This window comes from Narcine bancroftii, chromosome 10 (assembly GCF_036971445.1).
Source record: "Narcine bancroftii isolate sNarBan1 chromosome 10, sNarBan1.hap1, whole genome shotgun sequence".
In the NCBI taxonomy this organism is placed as follows: Eukaryota; Metazoa; Chordata; class Chondrichthyes; order Torpediniformes; family Narcinidae; genus Narcine; species Narcine bancroftii.
Genome location: NC_091478.1, coordinates 14,328,511 through 14,352,040, shown reverse-complemented (window position 1 = coordinate 14,352,040; position 23,530 = coordinate 14,328,511). Strand labels below are relative to the sequence as shown.

The 23,530-nt window shown below is 40.8% G+C and overlaps 3 protein-coding genes across 15 annotated transcripts in view; 1 reads left to right on the top strand and 2 right to left on the bottom strand.

Moving 5' to 3' along the window:
- The window catches only part of casp7 (caspase 7, apoptosis-related cysteine peptidase), a 37,921-nt gene extending 35,504 nt beyond the window's left edge, over positions 1-2,417 (bottom strand). Inside the window, exon 1 of the mRNA XM_069899976.1 lies at positions 1,376-2,417. Coding sequence (XP_069756077.1) covers positions 1,376-1,889 — 514 coding nt within the window. The 5' untranslated portion in view covers positions 1,890-2,417. The remainder of the gene's footprint in view (positions 1-1,375) is intronic.
- The window catches only part of nrap (nebulin-related anchoring protein), a 108,945-nt gene continuing 87,088 nt past the window's right edge, over positions 1,674-23,530 (top strand). For 5 of the 13 annotated variants that reach the window (XM_069899965.1, XM_069899968.1, XM_069899959.1 and 2 more), the window contains exons 1-6: positions 18,200-18,327; positions 18,406-18,500; positions 18,820-18,904; positions 21,295-21,399; positions 22,088-22,186; positions 22,273-22,404. In XM_069899965.1, coding sequence (XP_069756066.1) covers positions 18,259-18,327; positions 18,406-18,500; positions 18,820-18,904; positions 21,295-21,399; positions 22,088-22,186; positions 22,273-22,404 — 585 coding nt within the window. In that variant the 5' untranslated portion in view covers positions 18,200-18,258. The other 8 variants (XM_069899961.1, XM_069899958.1, XM_069899964.1 and 5 more) reach the window with 8 other exon arrangements.
- LOC138744193 (keratinocyte-associated transmembrane protein 2-like) lies at positions 5,004-9,109 on the bottom strand. The gene is made up of 3 exons (XM_069899975.1): positions 8,757-9,109; positions 7,413-7,933; positions 5,004-5,961 (listed from the first exon to the last, which is right to left on the bottom strand). The coding sequence occupies exons 1-3, from the start codon at positions 8,779-8,781 to the stop codon at positions 5,845-5,847; spliced, it is 663 nt and encodes a 220-aa protein (XP_069756076.1). The 5' UTR covers positions 8,782-9,109; the 3' UTR covers positions 5,004-5,844.

Below are 23,530 nucleotides of genomic sequence, written 5' to 3'. Positions count from 1 at the left end.
GTGAAATCAATGGAACGTAACAATATGAGATCCTTCTCCTTGTCATGTTGAACATTTTCATGTTTCCCACAGCTGTTTGTTATAAAAAGCTATGAATTAATAATTGTTACACTTCAAGCACATTTTAAATCTTTAAGCCTTTCCAATTTGCCAAGTAGAGATCACAGGGGCACCACTTGCAATAGCTTTCCTAAAATATTTCCGCGTCCTTAAATCTGTTCCTAAAGTTAACCACAACCATCCCTTTGAATCTGCCTGTGTCATTTTACAACCCTGGGATTTCTTCGTCTGGACAGTAGAGGAAATAAAAAGATCATCTACTCTCCTGACCCACATGTGTGATTGACAGGAGTGTGGACCAATCATTTCTACCCTTGCCCCTTAACCTAATGAAGCGTGGCTCAAGAGATCGCTGGCCCCGCCGGGGTCGCGTTCCCATCTGTCCGGACATCATGTAATCATTTAGGTAACCACAAAACCGGAATTGTGTCTGCTTTAAGTTTAGCATTCACTCACTTAACCGTTCTAGATGAGATGGCGCCATATTCCGGACGCAGAAAGTTATGGGGGGGGAACCCTACATTTGGGCATTGTCCACAAAGGAGGGGAGGGGGGGGCCAAAGGAGGGGAGGGGGGGCCAAAGGAGGGGAGGGGGGGGCCAAAGGAGGGGAGGGGGGGGCCAAAGGAGGGGAGGGGGGGGCCAAAGGAGGGGAGGGGGGGGGCCAAAGGAGGGGAGGGGGGGGCAAAGGAGGGGAGGGGGGGCCAAAGGAGGGGAGGGGGGGGCCAAAGGAGGGGAGGGGGGGCCAAAGGAGGGGAGGGGGGGGCCAAAGGAGGGGAGGGGGGGGCCAAAGGAGGGGAGGGGGGGGCCAAAGGAGGGGAGGGGGGGGGCCAAAGGAGGGGAGGGGGGGGCCAAAGGAGGGGAGGGGGGGCCAAAGGAGGGGAGGGGGGGCCAAAGGAGGGGAGGGGGGGGCAAAGGAGGGGAGGGGGGGCCAAAGGAGGGGAGGGGGGGCCAAAGGAGGGGAGGGGGGGGCCAAAGGAGGGGAGGGGGGGGCAAAGGAGGGGAGGGGGGGGCAAAGGAGGGGAGGGGGGGCCAAAGGAGGGGAGGGGGGGGCCAAAGGAGGGGAGGGGGGGGCCAAAGGAGGGGAGGGGGGGGCCAAAGGAGGGGAGGGGGGGGCCAAAGGAGGGGAGGGGGGGGCCAAAGGAGGGGAGGGGGGGGCCAAAGGAGGGGAGGGGGGGCCAAAGGAGGGGAGGGGGGGGCAAAGGAGGGGAGGGGGGGGCAAAGGGAACCAAGGTTCCAAAGAAAGAAATCCCTCCTGGGGGTGGCGGGCGAGGGGACTTGCTCTCATACAAAGTGTTGAACAAAAATCTCCCGCACCTGAAAAGAGCGCGGCGAGGCTGAACGCCGATCCCTCCCGATGAGAAGGGCGGAGAAGCGGCGCCTTTCTCAGGGTGTCCCGGCCACTTTCAGCGCGGCGCGATGTAAACCAAGCGAGGTCGCTTCCGAAGTCTCCGCCGTCCCGCGGAGCGAAGCGCTGCCGCCGGTGAACTGGACGGGCCGTGGAGGGGAGGAAATGGCTGGCCCCGTCCCGCCCCTGCAGCCCCCACTCAACCCCGGGCAAGGACGCGCTGAAGAGCCCGAATGGAGCTCGGAGCTGATTTGTCGGACTCTTGGCCAAAGACGGAAGTCGCCCTCCTTCCTCGTCGCTGCGGGGAGAATGTCCCGGGAGGGGGGGAATGCAAACCTCTCCCTCCTCTCCTCGGTCGGTCCCCAGCGGAGAGCAGTAGAGGCGCATTCCGTCTTTCATGAACCACCAGGATGAAGGAGATCGGAACAGAAGTAGGCCGTTGGGCCCATCGCGGCCCACCTGACCCGATCCGTCAATGTCCATGGGCCCAGCCCCAACGCCCTATCGCTCACCAGAGAAACGACCATATATCCTTCCTGTTGGCCTGCTGGGGTTAAACCAGCCTTGGGTCCACGCGGAGCCTCCTTGCGGGTCAGTCTTTCGTGTGGCACCTTATCGAATGCCTTCTGGAAATCCAAGTGGGCAACCAAGTTACCTTTATTCATCGTTTATTACCAATGCTCACATGGGAAAGATGAGATGGCGTTTCTCCAGGTCCACATTGGCATAAATATCAGTTCGGATAGAAATTAAACATCGTAAAAAAGCCCACTGCACCCAATCCTCAAATGTTCTGGGAGTTCAGGAGACGGTTTGGGGGGGGGGGTGTGAAACTGTCACCCAATCTGCTCACAAGGGCCCCCCGAGAGCTATGGTACCTCCTACCAGATGGCAGAAGGGAGATCAGTCGACATAGTGGGTGTGTGGAGTCCTCCACAACATGTATTGCCTTTCGCCTGCATCGAGTGTTATAGATGTCCTTCGTGGCAGGAAGAGAGCCCCCAATGATCTTTTTCGCTGACTTCTCTATCCCCTGCAGGGTCTTGCAGTCTGACCTCCTTCCTGGCTATTTCCTCCACCTGTAATAAACAGGATCTGCCCTTCCTGAATCCATGATCAGACCAGTTCTATCCAGAATAAGGAAAGTCACCACTGGAGAACATTTCCTTGGTGGTGTGGTCCAGGCATTTGGAAACTATTGAAGTACTCGGTGTAGGTGGGAAGGGAATGAGATCACAGGAGACAGAATCACAGTTAGAAGAGGAGTTTAAGTGGAGCAGGAACAGGCTTAGCCAATGAGTATCAGGGTATTCCTGCTTGTGATTGATGATTGGGATAGAAATGGACAGTACAGTCATAGATAATACACAGGACAGGAGGAGGCCCTTTGCTTGTGCCAAATTTAAGCAAATTTTGCTGCTTATACTCGAATCCTTTTCTTCACATTTTCACTTAAAGATAAAAATGGAGGCATATGGCACAGTAACAGGCCCTTCTGACCTATGAGCATATGGCACAGTAACAGGCCCTCTGACCTATGAGCATATGGCATATGGCACAGTAACAGGCCCTCTGACCTATGAGCATATGGCATAGTAACAGGCCCTTCTGACCTATGAGCCTATGCTACCCACTTAAAACCAATTGACGTACACCCCTGTTTTTTTTGAAAAGTGGGAGGAAACCAGAGCACCCAGAGGAAGCCTATGCAGACACAGGGAGAACGTACAAACTCCTTACAGGCAGCACCTAAATAAAAGGCATCAATGCCTCCCATAATTTTGGGGTGAAGATAAATGCCCATAATGGTGCTGGCTGAGTTCACAACTCTCTGGAGCCTCTTCCTGTACTGTGCCTCCATACCAGACTAATCCAACCAATCAGAATGCTCTCCACTCTACACCTGTAGACATTTGCAGGAGCCTTTGACATACCAAATCCCAATCTCTTCATGAAGTATAGCTACTGACAAGCCACCTTTGTGATTGCATTGACATAGGGACCCCCTCCAGGATAGATCTTGAGAGAAGATGATGCATAGGAATTTCCACTGCTGACTCTTTAATAGTTTTATTACTGATGTGAGGCTTACTTACCTATAATTTCTTGGATTATCCCTATTTTTGTCTTGAACAATCATACAATATTGGTGACTGTGCAGTCCTCTGGAACCTTACCTGTTGCTTGTGAGGATACCAAGATCCCCATCAAAATTGCAGTCATCGCTGCTATGCACACCTTGGCATCCATCAAGGATCAGAAGCTCATGTCTTTGGAGACTGTTACCTATCATACCTCTCTCCACTCTGGCCCCGGTGACCTACAGGACAGAGCTCCTGACGTGGGTCTTTACCTTGGGCTTGACGACATACTTTCACTCTGAACCTGCTGGCTCACAGGACTGGGCTTCAGATGCAGGTCTGTCTCAGCCCCAGCGACCTACAGGACTGAGCCTCCATCGCAAACTCCCACCCTGGCTCCAAGAGTACATGGGCATCCCCCTCTCCACCCTGACTTTCCCAACTCTCCCCTCCATACCTTGGACTCATCCTACCCACTACCTCCTGATCCATTCCATCCTCTTCCTCTCCAACACTTTCCACCTCATTGAACCCCCCCCCCCCCCAACCCCTGCCTGGTCTTCACCATCCCCTCAGACTTTTCCCTCTCAGGACAGCCTCTGTAATTACTGTCCTCAGTGGAGGGCTAACCTTCATCCCCTTCACCCACACCTCAAGTTTCATGCATGCCATGATGCTGAAATCTTCTTCCATTGGCTCCATTTCCATGCATATATCCACAACCATGATTCTCCACCTCTTCTACAGAGCCCCTCTCCTGTATTAAACATTCTTCCTTCTCCTGAACATCTTGTTCCAGCCTTCTGTCACCTGACATCAACAGTATCTACTTCATTACTCCCCTCACTCATTCCATTCTCACCTCCTCAGATCACCTGGCCCTCTCCACACCAATCGAAACCTCACTATCAAACCAGGGTCGTGCTTTTGTGGTCTAATGTCCTAACCTCTATCTGGCTGAAGCCAGATGAGAACTCTTCAGACACCTGCTCTGACTTACCCCTCCAACAGGACCCCACCAAAATTCATCAAACCACTGTATCACTCTTCATCTGAGCTTATCACTTCCAGTCACCTCCCTGGCACGGCCTCCGACCTTGTTGTTTCCCAACCCCGCACTATCCATTTCTACCTCCTACCCAAGATCCACAAACCCAATTGTCCTGGCAGACCCATTGTGTCTGCTGTTCATACCCCACCAAACTGGTTTCCACTTACCTTGACTGTTTTGTTCCCCTCTGGTCCAGTCCCTACCCACCTACATCTGGGGCACCTCACACACCCTCCACCATTCTCCAATCATTGATGCTTCCAACCCAATTTTTCCAGCACTTTTTTGTCTTCCTTTCAGATTGCCAAGATATTGGTTTTCTTGTCTAATCAAGTATATTTAAATTTGAACATTTCCTAAATTCAAATATAGACAAGTTGTTTAAGCAGCGTCCTGTCAAAAGACCAATAAATTTTGAGTCATCATACATTTTGAAAAGGTTGTTACAAATTTGACAGCAAAACAGTAGTTGCCAAAAGTTTTAATTTCAATGCTTACATAAGCCTTTTGTGCAAGCTCCACAGGGCATTTATTATGTTTATCCACACTAAGCCACCTCCATCACTAAAAAGGCATAGCATTTCTTTTCATCTCATCTAGTTCATAGAAGTCAAAACTAAGTGGTTTCAACTCAAGGATGCCAGGTTGGAATAAAAGTCTCAAACCAAACCTGCATTCTTAAAGAGTTTTTAGAAAACTATTTGTTCATTTCAGAGAATGGTAAACATTAATACTGCTCAGTTCCATTTTATTTCTCCAATTTGTTAAGTGCACACCATTTAAATCAAGTCCCTTCTTGGCTGGTTGAGCAAATCCTAGCCTTTACACTCTGAAGTCTCCCTTCAAGTATTTACATTATTCTTATTTCTTAAAAGCAGGTGTGATTAGGAGGCATACAAGAGAAAACAGTCATTTACAAGTGGCTGGTTATTCTGGTTAAGAACCTTTTAGATTACCAAAGCTTTTTTCTTGCAAATAAATTTCTATTCCCAATCAAAGCCAGTGAGATTCAATAATCAAATCTTGGTCTGCACAAATGCCATTGCATTTAATAGAGGCAAAGACAGGTATAACCAAACCTGTATTCCATGACACACTACATTCCAGTGCAATTGGCTTCATTTCCATATTTGAACATTTAAAAAATTATTTCAAGCAGTAAGCAGCTTCGTTAGAAGAAGAAAAACAAATAAACCACAATGCAAGAATCTGCAAGTAACAACCCAACTAAAAATGTTGTCATTGAGATCTGATATTGCCAATTAGGCATTGTCTGGAGATTTCAAAATGCATACATCCACACATTTCAGAGTAGTTTAATGTTGGTTTTCTTTTTTAGACTGGTGATGACTTCACTCAAGTTCTGATCAAGCCGTTGATATTCACAAGTATTCGGCCAACTGGTTCTTCTACTTCCAAATTTCTGACAAAGAAATAATTTGAAGTGAAGCAAATTAAAAAGGTTTTGGAAAATTTAAATTTCATTGTGTAAAACAGACCTGTCGAACAAAACTGGTTCTGAACATTCCAAGGTAAGAACTCAACAAATACTGATTTATAAACTATATCAGCAAGATGCTTAATTACCAAATGATGCAAAGCTACATTAAAATTATATCCTCCTAAAGTCAGCTGAAAAATGATAGCCAATAAAATTACTGAACTATTTCAAGTCAGACACATCTTTGGTAAAGGAAACAGACTCAAAATGTTACGTTTTTAATTTACAGAGTGGTGGAAGGACTGACAAGTTCAGAACTTGGACAGCCAAAAAAAAAACTCAGGCTGAAACAAATGTCCCATGGATGTTTCGAGAAATTTTGAGAAGTGTTTAAATGATAGTGGAGGGATGGGAATACAAGCAGGGAGACAGAAAGGGAAAGAAACAGTTACATTAGCAGTGCCAGTAAATGCCACATAGGTGGTACCCAAATGCCCAGAGCTTTAATAATAGCTGAATTAATCAGGAAAATTGATGAAAACATTGGGATGATAGAGACATGTGAACTGAGGAAGCAAGCAAGCCAACTTAACATCCATGTAAAGAACAAGGAGAAAAATAAATCCAGTCATATGTCATTGGTGGTTAAAGCAAAGTTTGACAAAAGTGAAGAATCTTAGCTCAGTTTGCAGAATTTAGACTTCACCCATATATAATGGGACATATTATTATAGTAGACCCCAAAACATGTTGAGATGGCATGAAATAGGCAAACTATAATCATAGGTGATCTTAAACACAAATTAGTTAACCAAATTATTGTAGCAATAATTCTGATTGTTTCCCCAATCAGTGTGAAGTTTAGAAAGGCCTGCTCTCTAGCCAAGTACGATGTAAAAAAAAAATTAAGAATTGATCTGTTGCACTGGGGCCCCTTCAGAAGCAACAACCATGTGATTTTTTAAAATTCCAGATTAGGTAGCTCTGGAGCATTGGAGGCTGAGGGAAGACACTACAGATGTATACAATGTGAGCAACGATAAATAGGATGGTGAATCAGAATCTAGAGGAGGCTAGGTAGTAATGGAAGTAGATAATGGTAGGCTTAAGAAGCTTCTGGATAGATACCAATTGACAATAGAAGGATGTATAACACGTGAAAGCAGATCTTCATATAGGGCATCATGGGCTAAAGGGCCGATTCCTATGGTTTTCTGGTTTGTTCTTCACACAAAGATGTGAAATTCTCTGACGGAAGGCAGCCCACTCTCAATTTCTATGTTTCATTCCAGATACTCCTCTAATTGAGACTGGAAATATGCTCCACCACATTTAAATATTACATGGAAAACAAGTGTGAGACCTTTCGGTACCTGCTCACTTTAGAACTTCTTGCACATTAAACCAAGAAAGTTGTTAAATAAATTAGTTACCTTATTTTTGTTGTGGTACACAATATACATCAGTGATAAAAGCAATGATCCAACTATTACATAAATTATAAAATGACCATCTTCAGCAGCTATCTTGATGCCAGATTGCAAGAATGCTTGAGCCGTTGTGCTACTGCCAAGTGCACTTGGTTGGACAACAGTTGTTGACTCTCCACCCCCTTTGCTTACAGTGGATGGAGAGGCTAGTTCTCCATTTGTCTGGGTAACATTCGCTTCCTCTTTGACCATGGTTGGCTTGGTTGTGCCTTTCTTTTCTTCAAGTGTAGATTGTGAATTGGACACATTTGACTGGGTAACTTTAAATGACGTCTCTGTGATTGTAGACTCTTTATATCCATTTTGCAAGGGAATGGTTAAAACTAGCCACTCTTTTTGACCGAAAAGGGAAGCAGACCCACGTGGAGAGGAAGTTACAGTGGAAGATAAGTTGGTTGTGTTATTTTGTTCAGAACAGGATGTTTGTCGATTTAAAATCGCAAGGATGTTCATGCAGAAAGCAACTGCAGATAGAAACATTGGTTATTCATTAACAATTTACTGTTTAAAGGTTAATCTCAACAATACAAATTTGTAGCTGGTCAGAAGTCCCACAAAATCTAAATTTGCGAGTGACGCCAGGAAAAGTCAAAACACTTCATGGCTTAGAAGGGCAGCAATGAAAACAGATTTTAAAAAAAAACAACCTGAGCAGCGCAGAATAAGGGGCAAGCGTGGACCAGAAAATATTGAAGAACCGTAGGTGGGGCAGCATTGCCGCTCCTCTCACTACTGAGATTGCCAGACATACACCTCCTCAGCATTTCTCCGAGCTCCACCACGTTTGGATCGAACACCGTGACATTTCTGGTCGTTCTGACACTTCCGCGGGCCAGTGAGCCTGGAAAATCGTGCCCCTTGATCAGAGCGGGCTATTATAACTACCATTTAACGATGCACCCCAAATATTATTGTAGCAATCATATTTAGCAGGTAATACTGTAGGGACACGTCCTGCACAAATAAAGAGCCCACCCAACTCTAAACGGAGTCGAGCCGGATCGGGCTCACGTTGTCAGGTCAGGATTGTGTCGAACACAATCTGCCACCCCCTTCGTGAACGTCCGTGTAAAGTCCTCGCGAGGGCCAACTTTTGAGCCAGCGGAGAGTTTCCGACGTGGAAGATTGAACGCGGCCGGAAGATTCCTTGCACACTCTGCGTGGGCCGGTCCCCGTTGGAGCGGACAGGTCCTGGGGGCATCGTACACCTGCCACCCCTTGAAAGGGCGCATGACCCAACGCGGAAGCTCGAACCTCAGTGTGGACTGCATTCAAACAAACACTCACCAGTGGGGGTAAGACACAGCATCATTGCAGAGGAATTGCTCACTCACACCGCAACTCTTTTCTGCGAGGGGATGGTTGCAGGGGATCACACAAGTTTAAAGCTGAACTCAAGACAAACTCCCCACATCCGCTCTGAACACAGTCAGCTCCGATCAATATGATTGGATAAAGGCAGATCGATAGATCTGGGCTGAATTAGCTACTAACGACTCAGTTTTTCTTATTAAACAATTGACAGGCAATGCATTATTGCGGAATAACTCGTTGATTATTGATTGTCAAGGTTCGTGTGCAGAAAAACACTCTTTTAAAAAAAATAAAAGTTATTAATTGTTTGCTCTGATCCAATGCACAGATAGATCAGACCTGTACTTTGCTGAGCGTTCCGGTTAGACTCTATGAGGAAGGGCGTAACTTGCTGAGCTTCTCTAGCATTTTTCACTCAGCAGGAGGGGCTTCTCAAACCCTCGTGTCTCTGGGAAATAAAAACCCCAAGGCATGTTTCCAAACTATCCATTACTCCTCTGGGGTGACCAATTTCTTGAGCTTCAAAAAAATAATGAAAATTCTTCCGTGCTTCCAAGTTTGGGAAATACTTTTAAAGTAACCTGTGTGGTTAATCTTGTTTATCTTGGAAGGCAGGAAAGTTCGCTGCTTTTTTTTCTCTCTGAATGTGAGTCACAAAGTTGCGATGCCCCTACTGAAAGAGCCTTAATCAGTTGTCAAGGCATCAGGTCAATAGTGTAGCCATGGTACTTTTGTGATAGAACATTTTGGAAATTGCATGCAGGTAAGTGGAGAACGTTCCGAGCATGCAATAGAATTGCTTGCTAAAGATGGGTAGCAGACCATACAATGACAGGTACCCAGTTTCTGATCTGCCTTAATGGGACTGATCCAGATAAGTGTCTGGACTATGGTAATCTCCAGCATATTTAATATGGCAGATTTTACAACGATATTGCTAGATATAATTTTTAATGTAATTTAGATGTACAGGATAGTAAGAGGGCTTTCTAGATCATAACCCCATGCTGCCCAGATACACCCAATTAACCTGCAGCCCCCATACATTTTCAAAGTTTCAAAAAGGGGATGACATTTTTCTTGTTGTAGATGTCATTGACTGGAACTAGTGTGACTTTACTTCCTTCTTATCAGCCCATGTCTAAATATTGTACAAATCTTACTGCATGCAAGAATGAATTTTTTTTAGATACATTTATTTTGGTAAAGAACATTATGCAATCATCAACATGTGTCCCTCTTGTCTGATCTTCAGCCAGGAGCAGACAGCTGGTTATAGATCTCCACTGATGAATTCCTGTAGCAGCATCCTGGGACTGGCGTGATTGACCAACAACTACAGCCATTATTTCCTCTGTGAAATATGACTTGTACAATATTGAAAGTCTCTACTAGTTCACAATGTGACTTCCTTGAAATCTGAGAAAACAAATGCAGATTGGGTTACTATTTAGCTCACATCAGTGCTCTGTGATTAGTAAGGGATTTTGCTTAAGGTGGTATGTGGGTGGAAAGAAAAAGGTTGAGAATCACTGCTGTAGACCCAATTGTTACTGAAATATTTTGCTTTGTAAAAATTGTCATTTCCTTTGGAGTTGTGAAACTGTGCACATAACGAATTAATTAGGTATGATTAAAAGTGGCTTTCAACCTTTTTCTTTCCACCCACATAGCACCTTAAGCAATTCCTTACTAAACACCGAGCACCGATGGCACAGGGATTATGTAAGTGGAAAGAAAAAGGTTGAGAACCAGTTAGCTGAACACTTAGTACTTAGGGTTGATTCTGAGTTGTTATTTTATTCACTCAAATTTTGACTCCCACTCAGAACTCTCTATAGCCCCTTTCACACTTGCAAGTGATCCCAGGAGTCAAACGCCAATCGACCTTTAAAGTGGCAAGTGTGAAAGCAAAATCTGCTTAACGCAGATACACCACAGATGACATCATCTCACACCGGGGATTGATGGCCTCCAACCTTAGTACAATCCCCGGCATCTGCAGATGCTGGCGTTGAGATCAGGCAAGTGTGAAACAGGCAATCACTTCTCTCTTTAGTGTGCCGTGTCATGCAGGCACTTCCGAATAGAAGTAGAACAGACCAAACACCAGGGAAAGACCCTTGCAAGTCTGAAAGCGTTTAGTGTCCCACTCAGGTGTGGTCTAGTGTGAAAGGCCAAACCCCCATTCCTATGCCGGGACACTGAATGATTGATTTCGTGGGATGCAAGTGTGAAAAGGGCTTATGTTTGGTCTTCTACTGAGTTTGACACTCATCATAAGCTTTTTTTAAAAAAAAAAAATATTTTTCACACTATGAACCATATTGACCAAAATACACATAAACATTTCCCTCTTGAATATAGACAGTGTAATTTTCTCCCCTTTTCCCCCTTCCTTCCCTCCTTCACCCCCCTCCCCACCCACTCAATGTTCAACATATATGATACATTAAACCCATTAAACAATGTCATCACACAATGAAAATAAACAAGAAATTTGTGTCTTCTACTTTTACACGCTGGGTCCGTTCATTTCGTCTTCTTCTGCTTCTGTCATTTTAGGTGGTGGAGGTCAGCAATAGGACTTCTCTGTTGTGTTCCATGTACGGTTCCCAAATTTGTTCAAATACTGTGATGTTATTTCTTAAATTGTATGTTATTTTTTCCAATGGAATACATTTATTCATTTCTATGTACCATTGCTGTATTCTCAGGCTATCTTCTAATTTTCAGGTTGACATAATACATTTTTTTGCTACAGCTAAGGCTATCATAATAAATCTTTTTTGTGCTCCATCCAAATTGAGTCCAAGTTCTTCTTGTATTACTTAGAAGAAAGATCTCTGGATTTTTTGGTGTGTTGCTTTTTGTGATTTTATTTAATACCTGATTTAGATCTTCCCAAAACTTTTCCACTTTCTCACATGCCCAAATTGCATGTACTGTTGTTCCCATTTCCTTCTTACAACGAAAACATCTGTCTGATACTGTTGGGTCCCATTTATTTAACTTTTGGGGCGTGGTGTATAGCCTGTGTAACCAATTATATTGTATCATGTGTAACCTCGTGTTTATTGTATTTCTCATAGTTCCGGAGCATAGCTTTTCCCATGTTTCATTCTTTATGTTTAGATCTTGTTCCCATTTTTGTTTGGGTTTACAGCTTGTTTCCTTGTTCTCTTTCTCTTGCAGTTTGATGTACATGTTTGTTATAAATCTTTTAATTATCATTGTGTCTGTAATCACATATTCAAGATTGCTTCCTTCTGGTAACCTCAGCCTGCTTCCCAATTTGTCCTTCAAGGAGGTTTTCAGTTGGTGGTATGCAAACATTGTACCGTGAGTTATACCATATTTGCACTTCATTTGTTCAAAAGATAATAATTTATTTCCCGAAAAACATATTTCTATTCTTTTGATCCCTTTTCTTTCCCATTCTCTAAAGGAAAGGTTATCTATTGTGAATGGGATTGGTTGATTTTGCGTCAATATTAATTTTGGTAGTTGATAATTTGTTTTATTCCTTTCTACGTGAATCTTCTTCCAAATGTTGAGCAGATGGTGCAGTACTGGTGAATTCCTATGTTGCACCAGCTTTTCATCCCACTTATATAGTATATGTTCAGGTACCTTCTCCCCTATTTTATCTAGCTCTAATCTGGTCCAATCTGGCTTTTTCCCTTGTTTGATTAAAAATCTGATAGGTATCTTAATTGTGCTGCTCTATAATAATTCTTAAAGTTTGGTAGCTGTAAGCCCCCTTGTTTGTACCATTCTGATAATTTATCTAGTGCTATCCTCGGTTTCCCCCCTTTCAATAAGAATTTCCTTATTATTTTATGTAGCTCCTTGAAGAATTTTTCTGTTAGGTGAATTGGTAACAATTGGAATAGGTATTGTATCCTTGGGAAGATATTCATTTTAATGCAATGTAACCTTCCTATCAGTGTTAGTGGTAAATCTTTCCAATGTTCTAAGTCGTCTTGTATTTTCTTCATTAATGGCTGATAATTTAGTTTGTATAGATGGCCTAGATTATTATCTAGTTGTATACCTAGGTATCGGATTACTTGTGTTTGCCATCTAAATGGTGATTCTTTCTTAAACTTTGTGAAATCCGCATTATTCATTGGTATCGCTTCACTTTTATTTGCGTTGATCTTGTACCCCGATACTCTTCATATTCCTTCAATTTCTTATGTAATTCTTTTATTGATATTTCTGGTTCTGTTAAGTATACTATGACATCATCTGCCAATAGACTGATTTTATATTCCTTCTCTTTTATTTTTATCCCTTTTATTTTACTTTCTGTTCTTATCAGTTCTTCCAGTGGTTCTATAGCTAATACAAACAGTGAGGGAGATAGTGGACATCCCTGCCTAGTTGACCTGCTTAATTTAAATTGGTTTGATATATACCCATTTACTGTCACCTTTGCCAATAGTCCCTTAAATAATGCTTTAATTCAATTAATATATTTCTCTGGTAGGTTGAACATTTGTAGTACTTTGAATAAATAATTCCATTTTACTCTGTCAAAGGCTTTCTCTGCATCTAAGGCAAATGCCATTGTTGGTGTCTTGTTTCCTTGTACTGCATGGATTAAGTTAATGAATTTACAGATATTGTCTGTTGTTCATCTTAATAAATCCAGTTTGATCTAGTTTTACTATTTTTGGTACACAGTCGGCCAATCTGTTTGCTAATAGTTTAGCTATTATCTTATAATCTGTGTTAAGTAGAGATATTGGTCTATACGATGCTGGTGTTAGTGGATCTTTCCCCGTCTTTGGTATTACTGTAATTATTGCTGTTTTACATGAATCTGGCATGTTTTGTTTCTTCAATCTGGTTCATTACTTCCAGGAGAGGAGGAATTAATAAGTCTTTAAATGTTTTATAGAATTCTATTGGGAGTCCGTCCTCTCCTGGTGTTTTATTGTTGTAGTTTTTTTTAATATATCCTGTATTTCCTCTATTTCAAATGGTTTTATTAATTTATTTTGCTCCTCTTCTTGCAATTAAGGTAGTTCAATTTTAGCTAGAAACTCATCTATTTTGTCTTCTTTCCCTTTGTTCTCAGTTCGATATAATTGCTCATAGAATTGCTTGAAGTTTTCATTGATCTCCGTTGGGTTATATGTAATTTGTTTGTCCTTTTTCCTTGATGCCAATACCCTTCTTTTAGTTTGTTCTGTCTTAAGTTGCCAAGCTAGTATTTTGTGCATTTTTTTCTCCTAGCTCATAATACTTCTGCTTTATTTTCATTATGTTCTTCTCCATCTTATACGTTTGTAGTGTTTCATATTTTATTTTTTTGTTCGCCAATCTCTTTTTTTTGTATCTTCCCTTGTTGCTAATTCTTTTTCTGTACTTGCTATTTCCCTTTCCAGCTGTTCTATTTCCCGATTGTAGTCCTTCTTCATCTTAGTTACATAACTTATTATCTGCCCTCTGATGAACGTTCATTGCATCCGAATTTATTTCAAAGTACATTTTAATTTGTCGCTCAATGAATTCTCTAAAATCCTGTCTTTTAAGTAGCATGGAGTTTAATCTTCATCTATACGTTCTTGGTGGGAAGTCCTCCAGCTCTATTGCTAATAACAGGGGTGAGTGATCTGATAACAATCTAGCTTTATATTCCGTTTTTCTAACTCTGTCATGGATGTGGGTTGACAACAGGAACAGGTCTATCCTTGACTATGTTTTGTGTCTACCCGAATAATATGAGTATTCCTTCTCCTTTGGGTGTTGTCTCCTCCATATATCCAAAAGTTGCATTTCCTGCATCGATTTAACCATAAATTTGGTTACTTTGTTCTTTCTGCTAGTTTTTTTGTCCAGTTTTGTCCATCTTTGAGTCCAAATTAAGGTTAAAGTCCCCTCCTATCAGTATATTCCCCTGCGTATCTACAATCTTCAAAAAGATATCTTGCATAAATTTTTGATTGACTCATCATAAGCTTGATGAACTGTGCCTCATTCCCAAACTAAACACATTGTTGCCTTTGGGATGCAACAATTTCAAATATCAGACTTTCTTGTTTGTATCAGAACTGGTCAATTTTGTTGGAAAATCATGTATCTGTAATGTTAATTCAGTTTTCCCTCTCCACTGATGGTAATTGATTTGCTGAGTATTTGCAACATTCTTTATCTTCTTCATTCCAGATTTCCAGTTCAAACAGGTTGTTTACAGTAGAAGTCCAGTAATGCTGACCACCTGAGAATCTGTACTTTTTTTTTGAAAATCTCTAACTTCAAAAATGTAACAAAATTTAACTTTTGTTTCCTTGCACCACAGATGCACAGTGGCAACAAGTGACCATGCTTAATGCAGGTAATCTTATCACAAAGAAATTCATTTGTGAACTGTCTTTTTCTTTTACAATGTACATTTTAAAACAATGTCAAGTATTACATGTTTTTTTAGTGGGGGAAAAAGTATGTTTACATTTTTTAAGTATCTTTACAACTGCTCGTTTTGATTAACGAAGTATATATGCTGTATTTGCTAATGAATAAACTGTCAAAATTTAGCTGTTCATTCTCTTTATTATGGCTAATGAATAAACTGTCAAAATTTAGCTGTTCATTCTCTTTATTATGCCTTAAATTTGAATTTTAAAAGTATGGCTTGAGAATCTGGAAAATCTGGACTGATCCAATCCATGAGCAGTCCCAATTTTAGGACTGTCTTCAATCACCTCCCTTCATTTGCACTCTTCCAGTCACATCAGCCTTGAGTAACAAAAAAGCACTAGAAGCAATTGTATTGCATGGATAAAATGAATGCACCGTGCGCCCGCTGTGGATCCGGGGTTTATCCCGCGGAGAAATTAGTTTGCTTGGATCAGGTTTATCTCCATTCTATTACAAGCATTATTTTTTCTGTCCATTTTCTTCAACTTGTCAATAACTGTTTAAAATTTTTTTTCCAGTTCTGATGAAAGATTTCAAGCTGAAACATTAACTCTCTTCCTTTCTCCAGAGATGTGGCCTGACTTGCTGAGTATTTCCAGTATTTTGTGGGTTTTTGTTCAGTTTTATCAGGACGCCTTGATGCTACACAATCAAATTTCCCATAGATTACTGCTGGAATTCTGCTCTCTGTCCAATTTATGACCAAAAGTCCGGAACTGAATAGTGCTGTTAAAACTTAACGGAACATTTTTTAGTAGGTTATTGATGAAGAAGTATCTAAAACACATGCAGTTCACTGGCATTAGCTGAATTAGATCATTAGCCTTAAATTTCTATAATCACACATTACACATTCTAGAAGTTTCATTCACTTATAATTTTTATCATTTTAGTTCAATGATTGTTTTAATGTCTTGCTTAAAAAGAAAGCAATAATGTTATGAAAGATTAAAGGCTAATGATCTAATTCAGCTAATGCCAGTGAACTGCATGTGTTTTAGATACTTCTTCATCAATAACCTACTAAAAAATGTTCCGTTAAGTTTTAACAGCACTATTCAGTTCCGGACTTTTGGTCATAAATTGGACAGAGAGCAGAATTCCAGCAGTAATCTATGGGAAATTTGATAGTATTTGGCCTTTAAAATTTGGTATTTGAAACAATTATTCGCTGAAACATACACAACGTGCTATTATTACAGGCAGTTTACTGAGACAACTAATTCTATGGAGTTAGGATTATGTCATAAAACATGAATGTTAATCCTAAGTGAATCATGGATGTCAATTTAATGAATTTATTAATTCATCCTATTTCTACAGAAGAACAAATCCCACCAAAAGAGTGGAAGGTTTGAAGCAGGCAAGTTGTATAGAAACCAATTCACTGTAGAGAAATAAAATGATCTTCTTGGAGGTAAAATAAAACACAGGGAAATCATATATTTTAAAAGTTGAAATGTAAGCCTGCTATTAAGCTGATAGATTTTATTTATTGCTTTAACATTCCATTACCTTGGCGTCATGACATGGCTATGATGAGTTCTGTCATGCAATGATTCTATTTACATTGACTGATTAACAACATTAATCTATGAATACTATTCACTTCAGATTCAGATTTCACATTTATTGTCAGCATACATACATGACATCACATACAACCCTGAGATTCCTTTTTTCTATGGTCATGGCAGAATTATCATGGCAAAAAATAAACTTTACACATAAACAAAGAACAATAAATAGAAAACCAATGTAAACAAACCGTGCAATACAGAGAGAACCAAAAAAAAATCAATAATGTACACAAGTTAGAGTCCTTAACTGAGTCCCTGATTGAATTTGTCATTGAGGAGTCTGATGATAGAGGGGTAGCACCTGTTCCTGAAACTGGGGGTGTGAGTTTTGTGGCACCTAAACCTCTTTCCTGATGGCAGCAGTGAGAACAGAGTGTGTGCTGGGTGGTGAGGGTCTTTGATGATTGCTGCTGCTCTCCAATGGCAGTGTTCCCTGTAGATGTACTCAATAGTGGGAAGGGTTTACCTGGGCTGTGCCCACTAACGTTCAGAGGGCTTTACATTCAGGAGTATTGGTGTTCCCAGACCAGACCATGATGCAGCCACACTTTTCACCACACCTCTGTAGAAATTTGCCAGTGTTTCTGGTGTCATACCAAACCTTTGCAACTCCTGAGGAAGTAGAGGCACTGACATTGGCTTGTTGGGTCCAGAAAAGATCCAAGAACTTAAACTGGCTCACCCTCTCAATCACTAGATTGTCTACCTCTGGCTTTCCTTTCCTGAAGTCAACAATCAGCTTCTTAGTTTTGGTGACATTAAATGCACCAAGTTTTCAATCTCCTTCCTCTACTCTGACGAATCCCCTTCCTTTATCCAACCCAGTACAGTGGTATGGTCGGCAAATTTGTAGATCTTGTAGTACCAAGCCACACAGTCGAACAGGGGGCTAAGAACACAGCCCTGTGGTGCACAGGTACTGATGGAGTTCCTACCAATCTTCACTGATAGCCAGAATGATCATTATAAAAAGGAATATATTAACTACATCCTGTACAGAAGATAACAAGCTAAGTTTTCTTTAGAAACATGGAAAATTTAGCAGCGTGTGGTGTGACCATTCCTGACAGAAAATGCCCAGGAAATAGCTTTTTAATGTGTTCATAGAATGTTGTCAGTTCCCTTCTGGATGTGGTTGACGTCAAATCGTATTTAGCAACATATTACTTCCTCCTATTTTGGGATAAGATCTTCATGAGACCGAGTCATTCTCCCGACTTAAATCTGATACAATGATGGACAGCTCTGGTAACCTTACTCAAGCTGGGTTCTGCCTGTAACGGGACGTTTCAACCAATGGGCGAGGAACGGGGACGTCCAGTTTGGCCATGAATAAAGCCCGTTGACTGCTTGCAACAGGTTCTAACTTCGACCAAGTGAATTGGTGGGGGGGGGGGAGGCAACTCGGGGGAAGGGAAGGGAAGGGAAGGGCTCTTTCGTGGTTTTATCAACTCATAATTAAAATGAATGCACCGTGCGCCCGCTGTGGATCCGGGGTTTATCCCGCGGAGAAATTAGTTTGCTTGGATCAGGTCAGTGAATATTGCCGGACGTTCGTTGAAGTTAAGAAAGATTGTGGACATTGAATAACGTGCATTTTGTGTCTACAGACATGGCACAAGTCTTGTTTTCATTGCGAGGTCTGCAAAATGATCCTAACGGTTAACAATTTTATTAGCCACCAGAAGAAACCCTATTGCCAGGCGTAAGTGATTTTGGATATTAATATGTGGAGTATTGCCACTTAAGAAAGTTTTCATTTTATTCATACACCTTTAAAAGGTGCCACTGCTGTACATCGAAATCATCAAATTAAACGCATAAAGTAATTGTAATCTATTTTAGTTTTTGTCGTGGTTTCTCTGCGATTTTATTTTTAGATCTTTCTACCATGAGAATGCTCCAATCTATTAATAGAATAGATTGAATGATTGACTGGGCAACTTTTAAAGTGAAATTGCAAGGGAATTCGATTGATTTCACTTTTGTAATTTATATGCAATGCTTTTTTTTTACATCGGTAGGCACAATCCCAAACTCAACAAGTTCACCAGTATACTTGACACCCCTTTAAACTTGAACGTGAAGAAACAAAGCAAGTCCAGTGAGGTGGGTACATGGTATTCTAATCGGACGTGAAAGCATTTTGTTCTCAAAGATCACTCCAGCCACCTGCCAGTGAAACAACGTCTCATGGGTCGCAACAGTTCCCCCTCTCTGAATGAGCAGTGTATCAATTTAAACAGGATAGGAGTTGCAACATCGTAAGTAACTAATGACCAGATGTCCGCGAGCACGTCAGGCTGGACAGGTTTCAATAAACCTGTTCTCGGTGACATCCACAATTTGGAATGAGTCTGTGGCAGAGCAACCGCAGCAAGAATTCATGTAAAAGATGACTCAACTTTGCTCCTCCTTATTTCTCCCTCTTTGTCGTGTCCTGTGAACTTTCAGCCAGAAATCACAATTTCTGTGATTTTTAGTGATTCGAGTATAAGGGTCCTAATTGCGGTTGCTTTGGACAAATAACAATATGTTCTGCCTAAAATGTAACGAAATGTTTTACAAATCTTATTCGCATGTCCTTTGTTTTTTTTTAAATGAATTTTTAATGGTATATTATTTAACCCCAACTAAAGTTGAACTTTATATTTGGTTGAACTTATTCTGCAGTAACTGGAATGCAAATTTTAATTTTTTTACTTGAGAATATTCAATTTCCTTCTGTTTTAAAAGGAACACATCTTATTTGTGTAAACTTTGGTAAAAGGAAATAAAAGCATAATTCACTGTCCTTTTTCACTGATACCAGTAACTGAACATAATGGTAATATGAATTTTGATTTTGTGTGTGTGGATTTAAAATGCATTCATGGAGGAAACCAGGAAATGTATCATTTTACAGCTCATTACTGTAGTTTCTGAAATAGAAATCTTCTTAAATGCTACCATAAAATGTGCATGTGTTTGTAAAATTGAATTTTATCAGCACTGAACCATTTATTGGAGTTAAAATTCTGCTTTTTTTTTTACTGGACAAACACATAAATGAAATAATGAAAATATTTATAATTCATTAGCTACATTGTTTAATCTGTTACATTTATTTGCTGTTTTTATGCTATAAATTGAATTCTTTATTCTTTATACCGGAGTTATTTGAAGAGAAGAGTTTAACTCAATCTATACAATTTTCCTGAAGCTCTCAGGTTGAAAATAGGTGACTTTGAACAGCCCCACAAGGAAATAACAGATGCATCAGAGCTCATTATAACTGTTTTTTTTTTAAAAATTGGGATATGTTTATTTGCTTTCCGAATGTGAGCATCCCCAACATTTATTCTCCATTTTCAAATGCCCAACAGAGTTGCCTGCTTGAACTGCTGCAGTCCTTGCAGGAGGAGTTACCAATGTGTGGCTGAGTATGGGTGTTATCAGAATTTTGACTCCATAACAAAGTATGGATGGAGAGATATTTCAGGTAGTCAGCAGAGGTTATTCCTTGATTTTTCTTGGGTGGCCGGTTTGGGAGGTGCTGTTGAAAACACCTAGGTAAGTTGTGGCAATATATTTTGCAGATATTTATGACTGCAGACACAATGCCTTTAAATTAAATTAAGACATACAGCATGGTAACAGGCCCTTTTGGCTCATGAGCTCATGCTGCCTATTTGGCCTACAACTCCTGGTACATTTTGGACGGTGGGAGGAAAGCTGAATACCTGGAGGAAATCCACGCCGAGATGGGGAGACAGTACAGACAGCGCAGGATTTGAACCCCTGTCCCAACTGCTGGAGCTGTAACAGCATTGCGCTAACTGTGCTATCCATGGTAAAGGTGATGAGTTTTTCAGATAGTTGATGGACTGTCAATATACTGGATAGTATTGAGCTTGAGTGATTTAGAATCTACATTCTACCTTTTTTTTAAAACCTTGAAGATGATGGCAAGGCATAGGTGAGTCAGGGCTTCACAGATGAACATCGTTCAATCCTGACCTCTGATGCTGTCCGTGTGGAGTTTGCATTTTCATTATATGATAGTTTGAGCTTCTTCCCGGTACTTATTGTTGTAACTTATTCTGAATATAGTTCACCCATAGGAGACTTAATGAGAGTTGATGGGAATGGGAGAGAATTGATTTTGGGGAAATAACTAAGGTGAATGGGACTGATGAAATTGCTCTGAGAGAAAGCAGCGACTCGAAGGGACAGATGGCCTCCTTTTACTATGTAAAACATTTCTAGAAATTTGGATCAATAGACTCTGACCATCTCTAGCTATTCTAGTTAAGATGCAAGTAAATGGTGGCCCACAGGATATTGATGATGTGGAAACTAGATGATGTCATGGCATTAATTGTTAAAGATAAATGATTGGGATTTTTTTTCGTGATGAATTGAAGAGAAATTACAACTGCATAGGTTCCCCCCCCCCAAAAAAAAAAGTTATTTTAAAATTCATCATCATAAACTGTCTACCTAATTTTTGTACATAGATTAAGTACCGTGAGGAAGCCGAAAAATTCAAATCAGTTTTTCAATGGGATGTAAAGTCGAAACAAATAGAGCATGCTTGCACTGTTGGGCGACTTGCCAGTAAGGTAAGCAACTTAATTTTATTGACCCGTATGGACATCATAATTAGTTGTGAATAACACAGTGGCCCTGAAAATCTATGGGCATTTTGACGAAAACTGACTGTAACTCTGGTCAGAATGCAATCCACTAACCAGAAGTGAGTTCCTAGATGGGTTTGCAGAGTATCCCTTCATAGCTATTCACTTTGAATTTCCATGACATAAGCCTTTTTATTTGGGATGCTCAATACAGATGGTGCAATTATCTCAAATGGAATCAAGGACCAGACTTGGGGTGGGATGAAGACTTAGGAATTGAGGGCTCTTGCAATGACTGTATAAACTTTAATGGAGTTAGCAGTAGAGATATGGGCAGACATCACACAATAGATTTTCAGATCCTGTGTGGTCAATGGTAATAAATTCCTGAAGAGATGTGGTGGGCTTCTAATGATCATCCATTTTACACTAATATACAAAATCAAAATGACTACATTACATCTGTAATAATTGCTTTCGAATTAGAAAAGAAACCTGCCTTTTGGTGACAACATTTAGTAACATTTAGTGAAGATTTTTCTGGGTCTATATTCAAAGGTTGAAAATTATTGTGGCCCCTGCAATTTTTCAATAATCAGTGTTTTCCTTCTCGTCTCTAAGGGAATTTTTTTTCCTCACATGCAAACAAATTCTTAAATACTCTGGTTTGTAGGTGCAAAATAGAAAAGAATGCGAGGCAACAAATGAATTGTATCACCTACCACCACCAGGCATTTGTCAAGCACAGAAAAATCTGGAACTCATCAATGAGGTTAGAACAGAACCATTTACCTTAGTATGTTAATGACATTTTATGTTGTATATTTTAAAATTTGTCCCTTGTTTAAAAAAAAATAGTTTTTTTTCATTTTTCTAACATTGAAGAATACTTATCGGACTGCTTATGGAGGAGATGACGGTTGGTATTCTACTTATGTTGCAAATCCAGAGGTTGTACAAGTTCCTCAGAAACAAAATGTGGTCAGTGATGTAAGTAATGGGAGTTTTATTTAGTTTGTATAGTCAATGTTAAGTAGTTTGCATAATGCCTTGTTGTTCCCAGGGATCTGTTTCTTAATTAAGCCATGAGGCTCAGACCTGTGGGTTACATCATGATTTATTTTCAGTTTAGAGGCCATGTACTGCTGAAAGATAAGGTGGATCATTCCTTCACCATATCATGCCACAGTGAGTGAGGCAGGACAATATGTACAAATATCTGCACCTCGTAGAAACATTGATCACCATTGAGTCTTGCAATATTATAATAGTTTGGTTGTTTAATTAATGAATAGGTGACCATAATTTTATCCGAGTACCAGAGTGAACTGTGCTGTAACAGGACTTGTATTTGAGCCAGTTACCCAAAACGTAACACAACTTGGAGCTGTGGTAATCAGTGAGAATAGTAATTAGATTGCAAGCAGACACAGGTTGTCAGAATGGATAGATAAATTGTTAATAAAATTTGATACCTAGAAATGTGAGGTGGTACATTTTGTTAAAGGGAATCAGGAGGAGATAATATGAACCAAATGGCTTCGTCTGAAGATGTGCAGGAATAGAACAACTCGTGCATAGCGAGGGAGCAGAAATAAAGCAAATGGCTTCATAAACACAAGCAAAGAATAAACAACTGAAGTCAGTGCAGGAGAGGCTACGACGATCCTGGTGAATGTAGAAAATGTTTACTCAACGAGTTCTCGGGAAGAAAGTTGGACTGAACAATTCAAGATGATGATGGGGTGATGTAAGGAATAAGAGGTTTTTCCACTTGGCGGACGATTCTCTATAGGGGTTATGTTTGTAACTCGCTTCCTCTCGGTGTGGTGGGGTCAATCAGGAACTTGGCAGGTACAGGAAGGACGACATTTCAGGGTTCCAAGAAATGAGCAGGAATATGGGATTGAATTGAATGCACAAAAGGATTCCAGCAGAAATTCTTTGATCAAGAACAAGTTATTAATTTGAACAGCGTCATGAACCTTTTATAGTTGATATTGTCAAGCTGACCTTATACCCTCCTGACTGTGAGGCTGACATGGTATAATCATCCTTATCAATTACTTGTGTAATTGTCAGGCTGACCTCGCGCACCAGTTTCCGCCGGGCGGAC